Source organism: Scleropages formosus, chromosome 19 (assembly GCF_900964775.1).
Source record: "Scleropages formosus chromosome 19, fSclFor1.1, whole genome shotgun sequence".
In the NCBI taxonomy this organism is placed as follows: domain Eukaryota; kingdom Metazoa; phylum Chordata; class Actinopteri; order Osteoglossiformes; family Osteoglossidae; genus Scleropages; species Scleropages formosus.
Genome location: NC_041824.1, coordinates 4,959,801 through 4,976,510, shown reverse-complemented (window position 1 = coordinate 4,976,510; position 16,710 = coordinate 4,959,801). Strand labels below are relative to the sequence as shown.

Genomic DNA, 16,710 nt, shown 5'->3' with positions numbered 1-16,710 from the left:
TTCTTGGAGCATCACAGAAGAGGAGTCTGTAAACAGCAGCTGGTAAAGTGCTGTGTCCAGGAGACCAACTGCAGTATATCCATCCATCCATCCATCCATCCATCGTGAACAACCGCTTGTCCCCAATAGGGTCGCAACAGCAGTATATGTGTTATATTAAGAACCATATTGTTACAAGAAAGCAAAAAAATACCTGTTGATCATTATGTTAGCTTTTCGTACTGTGCCCATACTGTACCTATACTGTATTGATACTATACAAACACCTTATCAGGCTGAATTGATGATACGCGGTTGGGTTATTACTCTATGCTGTAGATGCGAGGACTGTCACTGGCTGCTGGAACTTCAAGGCCAAAAGTGTTGACCGCTGGACGGTCCCCAAAATGCTTCCTCCGCCATAAGTTTGGTCATGACTGCTCATAAAATCATTATCAGCGTAAATGACACCTTATTAACATTAGGGTTTAAACTATGAGTTTAATATGATGACCCAGCCATAAAACCTTTACAACCTGGTCCAGTAGAGCACAGATTACATGGCCAGTGCTCAACGCCAAAGACACATGTTAATAAGCTCACAACCTTTAATTAAGCAATATGTGTAAGTAGGCTCCCATTAAGCTGTGATTTGTGGGCCAGTTCATTACACCGAGGCCCAGTCACCAGACACATATTCAATACAAATCAAGCCAGCCTGAATATTATCCAGCTTAATGTGTGCCCAATATTGATATTTTATCACTACCCCGTGATTAGTGACTTTTAGAATCTGCATTTTTCATTTCGGTTGGGCAGCAATGAAGACCTAATGACCCTCATTCATTTTCTAATGGAATCGTTAATTTGCATTGTTTACTGGATAATGAATGACCTTCCCATTCAGCATATTTATGCTTCCTGCTTATACAGTATGTCTTACGATGGGCAATATGTATGTTCTTGTTCTGATATATCCAGCATAATCATATTTTGTGCCGCATGTTTGAGTAATATCCAGGGAGCTTCTTGAGCTGGACGGTCAAAGCGATTTTGCGCAGGTCGGTGTCCCTGCATCTGATATGAGCCAAAGTCGGGATGCGTGAAGAAACCGGGGGGGCATTTGCAACCTGCACTTCTATTTCCAGACCATTCGCACCAGTACAGTGATCGGCTGCTCGAGCTCAGCATGATGACCACGATGAGCGCTGGGGCGGTGTGCACTCAGTGGTCGCGGGGCTCCATTGCCGCATTGGGGTCACTGCAGCTTCGCTCTGCTGGCTCCACTCGGTGAGACCCTGCAAAATATGACAAAGATGCACATGAGCCCACAGACAGCACTCGACGTCATCATATCATATCATATCATATCATATCATTACTATATTGATTATTGCTATTAATGTTACCTTTATTTCTCAGCTGACAGTTGAAGCTACTGATTTACCCATTTATACAGATGGGTAATTTTTACGATATCAATTCAGGATAAGTACATTTCTCAAGGGTACTAAAGCAGGAGGTGGGATTTGAACATGAGTCCTTCTGGTGCAAAGGTGGCAACTCTAAAACCACCTGCTGCCCTATTTCTATAATTTTATATTACAATTTTGGTATATCTGTATTATACTATATATACACCATACTATACATACGCATATTTAGTTATTGGCTGGGTCAGGGTTGGGGACTGAACACTGCTGGTAACCGCACTGGACCCCAAACCACATAACTGGGGCATTTGAATGGGCATTTGAATGGGCATTTGAATGGTACCGTTTAAGTGAAAAGGTTGGGAAATGGAAATATTGTCCATACTTATTTTAGCATGCATTTGTTGAAATAACACATTACAAACGAAAAATAAGCACCAGAGTAGCAAAATGAATTGTAAAAAATGAAATACTGCAAAATAATATGCAGGTAAGGGTAAGCATTGATGAATGCAAACTTACGAGTGCTGTCCCTAAAGTGAGCATTAGTGAACATGGTCCAGAAATGGTAGAGTTGTTAATGGGTGCACCCCCGCCCCCCCCCATACACACACGCACACACTGAGAGGAGTAAAAGGCTCCCAGTTAAATTATGCTACAATGCAGTGTTGTTTCCGTCTTCATTCCTCCCTCCCAAGGCGTGTGTCCCTGTGGGTCACATGGATCTCGACACTCACGCCACGCAGCCCTCTTTTTCTTCCGTGCACAGCGCCGCTGCGTAGAACGCGACGCGCTGCCCTCCGCCGGTACCTGTCCCAGGTGGGCCGCCCCTGCCGGAACCCCCCGAGGAGGGACCACGGCGCCCCTGTCAGCCGTCACCTTCGGAGAGACAACGCAGCCCAAAGCTCAGTGTCCTGCGCAGAACCGAAGGAAGTGATATACATGCAGTCCCCGGATTACGAACGAGTTCCGTTGCGTTCCGTTCTGTCTTTAAGTCAGATTTGCACGTAAGTCGGAACAGTTCAGTACGGTGGGTATCTAACGTCAGTTAGTTAAATGTTTGTCTTAATATATAGTATATAGTGTACCTTTCTATGCAGAAAAAAACATTAAAGTAGCACTTCCGAATACATTAAAACATCTTTAATATATCAGTACAGTAATAATAATACAATGTAATTGTGTTGTAAAAATAATAATAAGAATAATCATAAATGTAACCAGTATGTAACCAGAGAGAGATATAGAAAGAGATAATGATAAATGTTACTGCAGTATTTATAATAGAGAGAGGAGGAGGAGAAAGAGAGTGTGTGTGTGTGTGTGTGTGTGTGTGTGTGTTTGGGTATAAAAAACATTAATGTTCACTTTTCCAGTGCTCATTGGCATTTCTCCTTTCTCTGATCGCTTTATTATTTCCACTTTAGTTTCAATCGTTATTGTTTTCCTTTTCTTTGATGCATCACCATCACTTCCATTACATTCATCCTACGTGTCATGGCGGGGAGGGTAAAAACTAAAAATTTAAACCCAAATACAGTAAGACACGAGACATTTAACAACAACGTGGCCCGACTGAAAAGAAGGAAATTTTTGTCCTACATTGGGATCACACGCAATGTGTTGATGGGTGTCCCAAAGTAGCGCCGTTTGTTATTACGAACCATTGTATGTAACTCGAATTTTTAATATAGCACGCTTTACGGGTGGTGGTTCGTAACTACGGGTTGTACGCAAGTCGGACGTTTGTAACCCAGGGACTGCCTGTATTCCATTATTAAAATTTGTACCATCCTGGGTTTTTATACTAAGGAAACGGCCACTCAGGATAAAATGACTTATTGTGGCCATAATTATAAGACCAGGTCAAACACACAGGGCCGCTTCACCTACACAGAATGTGTCAGAAACCGACAGAGTGGATTATTAACATGTTCGACCGCGAAAGAGAATACACCACTACTGTGCAAATGGGGCAGACTTTTTTACAAACTGATTTGCTTCATCCCAAGGAAAATTAATTAGAGAAATAACAGAATGTGTTTATCCAGCACAGCCTGCAAAACCAAGCACTACCTGATTAAGGAAAAAAAACAGTGCCGGTTCATTTTAGTTCTTAGTTGCTTTCTGGTATGGGGGTGCAGTGGCGCAGCGGGTTTGGCCGGGGCCTGCAGTGTGGTGGGTCCGGGGTTCGGGCCCTGCTGGGGGTGGCCTGTGGCGGACTGGCATACCATCCAGGGTGTGTCCCCTCCCCCTCCGGCCTTGCGCCCTGTGTTGCCAGGTTAGGGTCAAGCAAACCTGCTTGGGACAAGTGGTTTCAGACAGTGTGTGTGTGTGTGTGTGTGTGTGTGTGTGTGTGTGTATAAAAATAAATAATATAATATAAATACTATATACTTGGGGGTGCAGTGGCGCAGTGGGTTGGACCACAGTCCTGCTTTCCGGTAGGTCTGGGGTTCGAGTCCTGCTTGGGGTGCCTTGCGATGGACTGGCGTCCCGTCCTGGGTATGTCCCCTCCCCCTCCGGCCTTACGCCCTGTGTCACCGGGTAGGCTCCGGTTCCCCGCGACCCCGTATGGGACAAGCGGTTCTGAAACTGTGTGTGTGTACTATATACTTTTCAGTCTGAGGTTAGAAACCTTGGTACATTACACAGAGAAAAAACTGTATATATATATATATATATATATGCTGATTTAGTGAACCACAGCACTGAAGGTCCACCATAGTTATTACGTTATTCTGCCTGGGATAATACCATGTATAATTTGAAAAGATCTTCTAACAAAGTGCATACACCTGAGGGGAAGACAAGGTAATCTCTTTGTGCTGTGGTCAAGAGCAAGGACATCTCTTCTGGGCGAAAATTAAGAAGTGGTCCTCAAATAAATCATTTTTTTTCCTCTAAAGGGTTCCGATGACCTCTTAGTAACTGAACCGTGATCCGGAGCTTCAAAGAACCAATAAAATGCACGAAGGAGCAATTATGAAATATGAACAGATTTGATGCAGTTTGTCAATTAATGTGGCTGTAAGGTATTTTTAAAGGTTAAGTTGCATATTTGAAACCTAAATTAGGTCAATATTGGCAAGCATGAATTCATCTGGTGATGTGGAGAGCTGAGTCATGGAAACTGCGGTAGGAGTGCCGCTAATGTGAGCTCTCGTGGCAAATTATACCAATGAAGGGCAGAGATTTTAAATGCCATTTTTTGCGCATGTGTCCCAGAGGCAGGAGGCAAATGAAGTGGCCACAGGAATCTCACCTCCTTGTTACACGGGAAGAACAACATTGTCAGTTTGTGTTTATTCACAATTAAAATTAAGTTGTATGTCAAAGCTGTGTGGAGCTGGACTGTGTGGAGTTTGCATGTTCTCCCTGTGTCTGTGTGGGTTTCCACTGGGTGCTCTGGTTTCCTCTCACAGGCCAAAGACATGCTGTTCAGGTTCCCCCATAGTGTGTGAGTGACAGAGAGAGTGTGTGTGTTCCACTGATGTATGGATGAATGACCCAGTGTAAGTAGTGTATCTAGCAGTCTAAGTCACCACGGTAAATAAGGTGTGTGGGCTGATAACACCACATAAAGTTCATTGGAAGTTGCTTTGGACAAAAGCGTCTGTTAAAAAAATAAACGTAAATGTAAGTTCATAAAAGTGCCTCGTTGGCAAAGGTGTTGCGCTGCTGACCATCGGAGGTTGGAATTTGTACCACGGTAAAGTGAAAACAAGCCATTGAAGTTCAAATAAAAATACAGCCCTTTATTGATTGCATTGTAGATGCTTATCAGCTTTTATTCAAATCATAAATAATTTGTTGAAAGGTAATGTTCAAGCTGTTGGAGCTGTAGCTGTGCATGTTAATGGGCAGGCCCCCCATATGTCGGGGAAGACGCTCGCTTTGGGAAGCTGATGCCGTACAGTTGGCCAAACCCATCTATTTCAGACCGGAGACTATTAAGCGTTCGCCTCGGAGGAAACGCACACAGGCATTTTAAACCTGCTGCGATTTTACCACAGAGAATAATGAATTTGCAGACATTTACTTGTACAGCCTTCCACGCGTTTGTTCGCCCAGAGAAAAAAGCTGCTCTGAGCGCCGGCTTTCTGTCCTTTCACATGTTTTACGGGCGACTGGTAAACAGAATTTTTTTTCCCCCCCAATTCACTCTATTTCTCTTCAGCCTCCAGTAAATTAATCACATTAATCTGCTGCCTCTGTTCTTCGATTAACACGCAATACTGATAGCTGACACAACCTTTAAAATACTTTTATTCGAAGGCAGGTAAGAGGGGATAACCAGACTTTAACAGTAATATGAAAGGAAACATCCATCCAGTTAATCCAGCGACTGAATAAATACTGATCTGCATGGAAAAATAAAGCAATAAAAGTTATGATTTACATATACAGCTGAAGTCCTGCAGACTTAAGAGAATCATTACGGCAGGAAATATAAAGTACGGAAAAATGCGTGGCTTGTATAGCACACTGGTGCATTTTAACTGCACCCCTGAAAGTCCCCAGGACTGTGCTTTTGTTCAAAGCAAGTACTTCCGAAATGTTATTTCTCTCCAAGAAGCTGTCACCTTAAATCTGCGGACCAGTTTGTATGCAGCCCCTATCAGATATTGCTGCTAGAATTGCATAAAGCAGTAATAAAATCATCTCAAGTGTTCTTCCGAGCGCCGGGAGTGCCCTTTGGTTCCTCTCGATGTATCTCGATACAAAGAGCAGTAAATATTCCGATGAGACTCGATTCCGCGCCGTTTGAATATGTAAAGGGCCCTCTCCCGTGACGGCGCGGATCCGGGGCTCACGGCAGCTGGGAGCCGCGATTACTTTCCCGGCTGCCGCAGACGACGAGGAACAGCTACGCTGAGAGCCGTTCACGTGCCGCTGCCTGCGCCCATGTCCTATGTTATGTCACTCGTGTTTTTGGCTCATGTCATGAGCTGCGGGAAAATTACACAGGCCACAAATTTAAATATGTACACTTTTCTTGAGGCTCTGAGTGTCCGCGCTGAACAAGGGCATCATGCCTGTATTCCTCACTAACAGGAAAAAAAAAATATATATATATAAAAATATTTGTCCTTCCTTTATATGTGCTCACTCCAAAACTTACTAACACAACTTTGACCATTAGTGTGCAAAAAGATATTTTTTGTCACTCCAAATTCACTTTTACCACTAAATCACAATCAATAAAAATAGTAAAAGGGTAAAATTTATTCCTAAAGTAGATTATGTAAAACTAGATTAAAATTAGATAATGCTGGAAGCCAGTTTGTGAAACACCCTCATTGTGTTAGTATTATTATTAGTATTATTATTATTATTTAAACCCAGATTTTCATGAATATGTGTAAGCTTTGTGATTATCCTGTTACTGATCACCAAGACTGACACACATTGTAAAAAAGAGATTAATAAAACAATATCTCGCTCCTATTATGTCTGGTTGCACTTTACTGCCAACTAATGGCTGAGAGTGGAAATACAGGTTTCTTTTGACCCACAGCAGAGAAAAATTTCGGAATTGGAGTAATGTGAATGTTTGAAAATTTGTAACTTGAAAGTTCATAACACGAGGAACCAATATACTTTGCACAAATGAATCTGTTTATCGGCCATCGGTACGAACCCGATACCAATAATTTCCGATAAAAATCGATCATTACCGTTTCCCTCGAGACCTACAAACTTCAGAAGGAAATAGATATTTATAAGGAATCCATATAACTTTGTATTTTGTATTATTTATAGATGCTTTCATTAGTGGATGCAGAGAACCACGTTGCTTAGAAAAGCACAATTCCTTGGAGCAAACAATGTGTCTCCGGCATACAGTGAATCTCACTTTCGACACGACACTTTACGCTGTTCACAGTGCTGAGGTTCTCCATCCTGCTCTCAGGGGTGTGACTCACTCTGCGCTAAAAGGCACGTTCAGTTGTGCATTTTACTGAGACAGCGGGGGGCATCGCGGCCCCCTCGGCCTCCAGCTCACCAGCTACCACCCCTCTTATTCAAGCTGTGATATTATTGCTGATATGGTTTCTAGTCTGAGTAGCTGGAAATGGGTGAGAAAGCGTAACGTCCGTCAGCACCAGCTGATTCATATCGTACAAAATCCACAGTGTGTCACCAGTCCTTGTGTGTGTGTGTGTGTGTGTGTGTGTGTGTGTGTGTTTTGGCATAACTGCAGCACTCTCTCCTAGTTCGGCAGTGCTTCTCAAAGCCATGGTCACAACCCAAATAGGGTCGACGGGACAGTCTTAGGAAAAAATACTGGAGCGGGTTATTCAAAAGCAACGTAGCAGGGATTATTCCCCAGCACAATATGAAGGGTTATTGAAATAGTTAAAAATAATTAAAGTAGAACACCTGTATATGGATAATACAGCATCCATATACACTTACGCAAGTAGTATGTGCAGATGTGTTTCTGTCCAGTTCTCGAGCATCAAGCAGACCGGGAAGGAGCCTATTCTAACCTGAATGTCTTACGATAAATAATTCTGGAATTTTGAATTTAGCTATCAAATGCATCATTTTTAATTCTTTTTTTTTTTTCATTTAAAGTAAAAAGTTTGGTTTATGTACATTATAACAGTTCTAGACGAGTTTTATCACTGGAGTTTTTTTTTTTTCATTATGCTCTGTTGCGTATTCCGAATAATCCAAGAACGTTCCAGAAAAGCAAGTTTTTTTGTATATGAAAAACTGGACTTTCTCACGTGTCGACAGTTCACAACCTGATACCGGTGCTTTAACCTGTTTACTGGAGGCTGAGATCTAGTTACTACGAACAAAGTATTGCTTCACTTACTTGGCCTTTTGGTCAAGGTTACTGTATGTGGAGTCAAACATAATAAGCGGGGCAGCTAGTAGTGTAGTATTTAGAGCTGTTGCCTTTGGACCCAAAGCTTCCCGGTTTGAATCCTGCCTCCAGCTGCAATACCTTTGAGCAAGGTACTTACCCTGAATTGTTGGTATATTATGTTGACATAATATTATTATACTGAAACAATAATTGTAAGATACTTCAGAGGAAGATATAACATAACTGTCATACTGTATCGGTAATTAGTTCATTAAACCGATTTAAATGAACCCAAAGTATCAACATCAGTTGTCATTAGGAGTGTGTGTGCGAGTGTTTAGGGGTCACCAGCGTTGTGACCGAAGCAGTTTTGGAACCACTCGACTATAACGTGTTTATTTTTGGTCCTCACGCCTGTGTGCGCCTGTTTCACCGTGTGGTGCGACCAGCGCTGGCACAAGTGGGAGGCGACCACGTCGGGGGGTTGGAGACGAGTTGGGGGAGATGTACCTCCACAATGGCCCCGCTGGGCTGCCGCAGGAAGTGCCGGTGTGCTTCCCGGAAGCCGCTCGGATGCAGGGTGTAGATGGCGACGTGGGTGCTGGTTTGACCCCGGGGGGGCGACGTGCTCGGCGGTCTGCTGCCATGCGGGGGGTGGCTGCTGGAGGTGTCATGGTGGGACGGGGTGTCTTCTGTCCACACGTAGTCATACACTGCCACCTAGTGAGACAGAGACCCCCCACCCCCACCACCACAAAGGGCACGCACGCACGCGCACACACACACACACACACACACACACACACCCCAGACAAGGACTCTAATTAGTCAATGTGGTTGAGACTCACTCGCAGAGAGAGGAAGAGAGGGCGAGAGACATAAGACAGGACCGAACACTTCCTTCACACGGTCACCTGGACACGCCTGTGGACCACAACTCAGTGCTGTTAAGACTTAAACTGGTTGACAGTATTTGGCAACAGGCTGCGAGAATCTCCGGCGCTCAGCGACCGAAGATCTCGTGAGCTGCACTTCGCAGCATCTTGGTCTCACCAAACCTCTTTCGAAGGCATTTGCAAGAAAAAGACGGAAACAGCCGTTCCGCGTCCTTCGGGTTGAAAGACGGTGGAGAAAAATGACGCGGCGCAAGGCCGCCCGCTCCCACTGGGCGGCCGGGCCGGCGCCGCCTCTGATGGACACAAGAACTCCGCTGGGGGTAGCGAACCTGGTGCCCATGGTGACCACATGTGCCGAACTCGTACCGTACCTGTAATGCACCGTGATCCTCCGCTCGGGTCGTACGCACAGCAAGCAGAGCGTGTAACGTGTTATATAGGTCATGTAACTCGAAGGCATCCATGTGTGAAGATCATGGCGCTTCCCTTGAAGCTGCTGCTTTCAGACGCTCGCACGTGTCAGACTCAATCACTGCGGTCCCCTTTATCCTGCTCGCACCGCGGCATTCTGGGACGGCGCGCGCATAAAGGAACGTCGGGGCGATGCGTTAACGTCACTCGGCCATCCGCTGCGTGTCGCTCTCCCTTCCTGCCGGGCCGCTGAAAAGGCCACGCAGCTCCTCACGGAGGGCCGTTTACCGCAGCGAGAGCAGAGCAGATGGCCGGGAAGGGCCCCTGCACTGGAGGGCGGAGCTCTCGCGGGCGCAGCGGCGGCCCCGGAGGGAGGGGGGTGCGAGACCCCCTGCAGACAGAAGCTCAGCTTGTCTCTGTCACGTCCCACAAAGCTCATATTTACATTTATTCAGTTATTAATGTGACGCTTTCCTCCAAAGTGACTTCCAGTGCTGAGCTCCTTACAGCACTTAATAAACATAGTGAAATGTACAGTATGAGGGTTCAACCCGATCAAGCGCTTCTCCATCAACCTGCTCACCACAGATAGATCACGTCCAAGGGAAATAACCACACGTACCATCCATTTCTGCCGCGGATTTGAGAGCAGTATGTGCATTTTCACATCTCACCTGTCTCATTTCAGTCTCTTCACAGCTTTTTCTTTTATGAATATTAGGAACAAAGGATATATATTCAGGTCTTCTTTTAGAATTCACTCAAGTTCACAGACAGGGGAGGTCCAATCCCTCATTTGCATTTCTTTATTTAGCAGATGCTTTTCTCCAAAGCAACTTCCAAAGAACTCTACGTAGTGTTGTCAGCCCACACACTTTATTCACCACGGTGACTTACACTGCTAGATACACAGCTTACACTGGGTCACTCATCCATACATCAGTGGAACACACACACACACACACTCTCTCTCTTTCACTCACACACTATGGGTGAACCTGAACAGCATGCCTTTGAACTGTGGGAGGAAACCAGAGCACCCGGAGAAAACCAACACAGACACGGAGAGAACATGCAAACTCCACCAGGACTGAGCAGGAATCAAACCCATGTCCTCTCACACCACCCAGGCACTGTGAGACAGCAGTGTTACTCGCTGTCCCACTGTGCCATCCCTCATAAATAGACTATTGGACTTTCCATAAATGCATTTATAGAAGTGTTTACAGGTGCATTTGTGTATCACAGGACTGAAGATACACACACACACACACACACACACACACACACACACACACACACACACACACACACACAATGTCTATAACTGCTTGTCCCAAACCCAAAGCAGGACTCAAACCCTAGACCCGGCGAAGATCAGGACCCAGTCAAGCCCGCCGCACCAACACGCCCCATCTACTGAAGATACAAATGACTTAAAAAAATAATTGCGAAACGTGAAATAACTGCACGACGCTTGGTGTGGTACTCCAGGTAAAAATATGCTCATGATGAAACAATGAAATATAACCAGTGTAAATAAAACATATTGCTGAAGTTCAACACCCATCTATGGAAATGATCCCCAATAAGACAAAAGTTGCTTTGGAGGAAAGTGTCAGGTAAACCCACAGATGTAATAAAAAAAAAAAAAAAGGATGTTTGGTGAACGAGGTTCAAATAAATAAAAACTTCTGTGATTTGCTAGTTAGTTTATTAATGATTATGATTAACAGCACATCTTTGATGGAGGCTTTTAAAAATAACTGCTGGATCAGTTTAATTTTTTATTTGAGAGCAAAGGAGTATAGTGAAGTGCAGCATCACCTCCACCAGCACCAGAGTCAACATACACTCATCCCCGTGTTCACGACAGTGTCGTCCTCAGCACCGCCAGCACTAACTCACTCTCATTTGCATACAGACTCCTCCCACAGCGACCCTGCTCTCTCGCTGTACCTTCCAAATTTCAGGCTCCTTTGAACTAATTACATTTTGTCTCTCAAGTCGCGGAAAATAATTCCCCGCAATTCTGCCACATTATCACGTATGAAAGGTGGGCATAATGCATTCCGCAAGTCTGGGTGTGCCCCACCGCAGTGTGTGACGAGCGCACCGCTGGACTTGGCAGCGTCGTGTGTGTGTCGCGTCTCTTCTGCGTCCCTCCTTTCTTCCCCTTCATCAAGACAAAGGCTGCTGACCTTCCTATTGAGCGGCACCCTGCCGGCCCCTCCCCCTTCCCATTCCCTTGTCCCCGAACACAATTTATATATAGTGCCGCTTTCCGCTGGGATCCCTTTTTGGTTCCTCAGTTCTGTCCCACTTGGCTTTAATTTACAGTGGGGAAAATAATTAGAGTCTCCCTTTTGCGACGACCGGAGTGAAAATGTAAACAATGCTGCCCTGCGGGCCGGTGCTTCATCACGCTGACAGGTGCATTTGAATTTCGTCCGGTCGGGGGGGCTGGGCTCGGGGCTCCGTTTATTCATGTGTCAGTCCGACGTATGGGCCCGAGCCAGGGTACATGGGTGGTGCGCTCAGCTGCTCTGGCAGCCTGGTACCCCGATCCAGGCCTACGGTTCGCCTCTCTGCGCCAGCCCTGGTGCCACCTACTGAGACACCAGGAGTTGAGAAGGGGACGCCGGACCGGCGTTTGGTGGACCCTGGATGGTCGGTCACAGCCCATTCGCCTTGGAATTCAGCACTGGCTCGCTTTACCGCGCTATTACATAAGGGCGTGACATTAATCACGTGGCAGAAATGAGCGTGGCGATAATGTCGAGGCAGGGAAACGGCGCCTTGCGTCCACCTGCACAATGAAAACCAGTCTGACGGCGCAGTGAGGGGCAGTGTATTAGTATCAGTGTATCAGCCCACACACCCAATTCACCGTGGTAACTTACACTGCTGGATACGCTACTTACACTGGGTCATTCATCCACACATCAGTGGAACACACACACTTTCCCTGTCACTCACACACCATTGGTGAACCTGAACAGCATGTCTTTGGACTGTGGGAGGAAACCAGAGCACCCGGAGGAATCCCAGACAAAACATGCAAACTCCACACAGACTGAGCGGGGATTTAAGCCACAGCCTCTCACTGTGCTGCCCCACGGGAAATATCACATATGTCTATTGTCATTTTGTAGCGTTGGTTTTATGAACTGTAAGCAGATACAAAGACACTGTGGGTGTCTGTATTTGTATAAATTAAGTAGAGATACTATCTGTATTCATCATGATCCTGGAAAAGATATGTTTAATCCACTGTCACTAATCTCCATTTATAATCACTGCAAAATGTCTGTTTACACTGTTGGAAGATGTAAATATAGCACACATTTCACCCAGGACACAAACTCAGAAGTAACAGAGTGAAGAGGAAAGGGCCCCGTTGTCTGTATCCAAATGTTAAGAGAATTCAACTTCATCTACTGGTGCTCTGAACGTATATTAAAGATGAACATATTCATAATGTACAGTCGTCTTCTTCTTTATCAGCTGGAGACAGTGGGGGGCAGCTGGTAGTGAAGTGGTTCGAGCTGCTGCTTTTGGCTCCAGAGGTCATAGGTTTGATCCCCACCTGCAGTTGTAATACCCTTGAGCGAGGTACTTACCGTAAATTGCTCAAGTAAAATTACCCATTTGTAAATACCTTGACAATGTATGTCGCTTTTGAGAAAACCATTAAATATATCCCGGTGGTACTGTCTACTGCAGTTGTCTCGCAGCTCCTGGGTGGTGCGAGAGAACATGGGTTCGACCCCTGCTCAGTCTGTGTGGAATTTGCATGTTTTCCCTGTGTCTGTGTGGGTTTCCTCCGGGTGCTCTGGTTTCCTCCCACACTCCAAAGATATGGTGTTTGCGTTCTCCCATAGTGTGTGAGTGACAGAGAGAGTGTGTGTGTTCCACTGACGTATGGATGAGTGACCCAGTGTAAGTAGTGTATCTAGCAGTGTAAGTCACCGCGGTGAATAAGGTGTGTGGGCTGGTAACACTACACAGAGTTCATTGGAAGTCGCTTTGGAGAAAAGTGTCTACTAAGTAAATAAAGGTAAATGTCATCAATGCACCAGTGTAATGTTACTGTCCCGAAGTCCTGCCTCTTCAGTAAAAGAGGAAAAGGAATTTCTCACACTGACTTGTTGTTTCCATGTTTTCTGCAATTAAACTGGTGGCTTAAATCAAAATCCAGCGTTAAAAGAAACCCGAATGCACGTAGCACAGGGTTAACGCAACAAGAATAAACCGCGCATTGTTGTGGCGACGTCTGGGGAATGAAGAGTTTATTGTTCAAATTAGCAACGGTGATTTCATTTCCGTTCGCCGCGATCGGACTGTTTTTCGCCGGCGAGGGCCGTAATGAAAGTGCCGGAGCATGTTTTCAATTAGCCTTCGTTGTTTTTTAATGCACGCATCTGTACTGGAAAACAGCAAAAGCAAAACAAACAGAAAAAAAAAGCCATTTTCGCTTAATCTGCTGTGATGGGCAGAAGGCGACGCCGATCGTCCCGGCGCAGCTGAAGAGAAGGACGTCGGAAACAATCTGACCGTGAGCAACGTCTTTCCCCGCGATGTGGATCAGCTGGCAGCTCTGCCTACATCCCTCCCGTCGGTGCTGGAAGCTTACAGTCAGATAAGAGATTTAATACCGATAGAGCTCAGGCGGAGTCCACCTTTCTCGCTGTCCCACCTTTATAGCAGACTCATGTCTCATCCCCAGCCCTGTGGGCCCTTGGATGACTTCAAGGTCAACCTATTGAAAGGTGCCGGAAAAGAACGCGTCTCGCGAAGACGGAGAGCGTCGGCCGTCTCCCGGGTCCGGGGCCCTCGGAGACGCACCGTCCGCCGCCTCCCGCGGACGAGCCTTCGCTCGGCTTTATCCGGTTTACGGCACCAGGTGCGGTTATAACTATTTCCTCAGCTAGGGTTACACCGTACAGATGGACCACAAGTCGGATAACAACCACATGGATGCGAGGGGTAAAATCACCATGTTTCCTTTTTACTGCCAGTGTTGTTAAAGCGTGTTCAGTGTTTCCACTCAGATGGTAGTTATAGAGCCCCTTCCGATTTGGACCATTACTGCACCAAACAAGACGCAGCCCTTTTTGTGTTTCCCCTCCCGCTGGGCACCACTACTTAAACATCTCTTCGCTCTTCAAAGGTCGGAGCCAGAAAGAATGTGGCTGGAAACATCCGGAAAACAAAACGAGACGTGCGTCCTTTGCTGCAGCTATTTACTGCGTGCCCCGCTGCAGAGGGCTTGCCCACTCGCCAGCGATCCAATTTGGCCCGTCTGTTCTGCATTACCATCGGTAAGTGGAGCCTGAGAAAGGGAGAACGGCTTCAGCCGAGGAACATGTGACTCCAATTCCGAGCCTCGCAGCTGTATGTGTTTTGACAGCTGACAAGGCGAGCAACACATCAGGGTGAAATTAAAAGTCCGTCCGCAGCATTCCGATGCCCTGTACAGTATATATACTGTCAATATGGGCGGCTCGGCGAGCAGCGCTGCCGTCTCACCGAGTCTGCGTGGTGTGAGAGGATGTGGGTTCGATCCCCACTCGGTCTGTGTCGAGATTGCATGCTCTCCCTGTGCCTGTGTGTGTCCCCTCTGGGTGCTCTGGTTTCCGCCCACACTCCAAAGACATGCTGTTCAGGTTCACCTGTGGTGTGTGAGTGACAGAGAGAGAGTGTGTGTGTTCCACTTATGTATGGATGAGTGACCCAGTGTAAGTAGTGTATCTAGCAGTGTAAGTCACCATGGTGAATAAGGTGTGTGGGTTGATAGCACTGCATAGAGTTAATTGGATGTCACTTTGGAGAAAAGTGTCTGATAAATAAATAAAGTTAAATGGAGATATTAATGTCTGGGTTAGAGGCCAGAATGGCGCTGCTAAGCTTGCAATCGTTAGACAAAGTCCGTCCTACGAGGGGCTATGAATGAGACCATTGCAGCAAAACAAAGAAAAAATAAATACAGCATTCAGTCACGTTGCTCATTTCTGGTGTTATCGGTCGGATGTGATTTAGAGGCGAGGGCCAGGGGTGGCCAAAGTGGTCAACGGACTGTTCAGGTTGTTTTTATTGTCATTCTTCTATATAGCTCGCATACAGTGAAACGAAAAGTCATTTTTCCAGAGACCGCGGTGCAATACAGGAGTACAAGACAATAAATAAATACACAGGACAGGATGTGCGCAAGACCGGCGAAGGACACGACCGGTCGCACTGCGGATCTCGTACAGGCATTGACAGGTTTGCAAATGGAAGCTGGTTTTTTTGCGTTGGATTATGTTCATTTGCAACATTTTCGCTTTATGTTTTAATAAAACACTTGGGAAGTCTACCATGTAGCCCCTCATGCCTGTTCACCCCCCTCCCCCCAAACCCAGCATGTCCGCGATGCCAAAATTTTAACATCATTTCCTATCTTTGCGATGATGTCATTTAATGCTGAATGTATGAAATACAATATAGACATTTGTAGGCACAGCTGATATTGTAGTGGTTCGAGCTGCTGCCTTTGGACCCCAAGGTTGCAGGTTTGAATCCCACCTCTAGCTGTAGTAACCCTTGAGCAAGGTACTTACCCTAAATTGCTCCAGTAAAATTACAGAGCTGTATAAATGGGTAAATAAGCTTAGCAATGTAATTACCTTAGAAAAAAGTGTCATGTAAAAGTGTGATCATTTATTTCAGAATTATTTTAACTTTTTATTTGCAAATAATGAATGAATTCAATATTTTTTCCTTGTATGCCTTTTCGCAATGCATATTCACAAGTCATTTGCACAAAGGCGAATATTATTGGTGGGTGACCCGGGTTCGGATGCATGACCATTAACGACCATTAACCATGACCGTTAAAGCAAACATATTTATGAGTGCGGTCCCTAAAGTGAGCTTTCGCGAACGTGGCCCAAAACTGGCATGGTTGCTAAAGAGCGTTATTGTTCACTGCATATGATGTGAACCACACAATGTGTGTTTTTGCAGCCACCCAACTTCAGTGCACCTTCACAGAAAACTGCGTAACGTCTCTACGCGTGACATGTAGATTCACTTTCCAATTTGGGACTCGCCCACTTAATTTTCTAATTTTCGAAATTGTTAAACTAGTGAAGGATCAGGAGATAATCATATCCCAGCTTTT

At 45.6% G+C, this 16,710-nt stretch overlaps 1 protein-coding gene across 1 annotated transcript in view; it reads right to left on the bottom strand.

The window, feature by feature from the left end:
• Nucleotides 1–229: 229 nt before the first annotated feature.
• ofcc1 (orofacial cleft 1 candidate 1) overlaps nt 230–16,710 on the bottom strand; it is a 67,885-nt gene continuing 51,404 nt past the window's right edge. The window contains exons 16-18 of the mRNA XM_029246466.1: nt 8,749–8,958; nt 2,150–2,291; nt 230–1,277 (exon numbers count right to left, since the gene is read on the bottom strand). Coding sequence (XP_029102299.1) covers nt 1,204–1,277; nt 2,150–2,291; nt 8,749–8,958 — 426 coding nt within the window. The 3' untranslated portion in view covers nt 230–1,203. The remainder of the gene's footprint in view (nt 1,278–2,149; nt 2,292–8,748; nt 8,959–16,710) is intronic.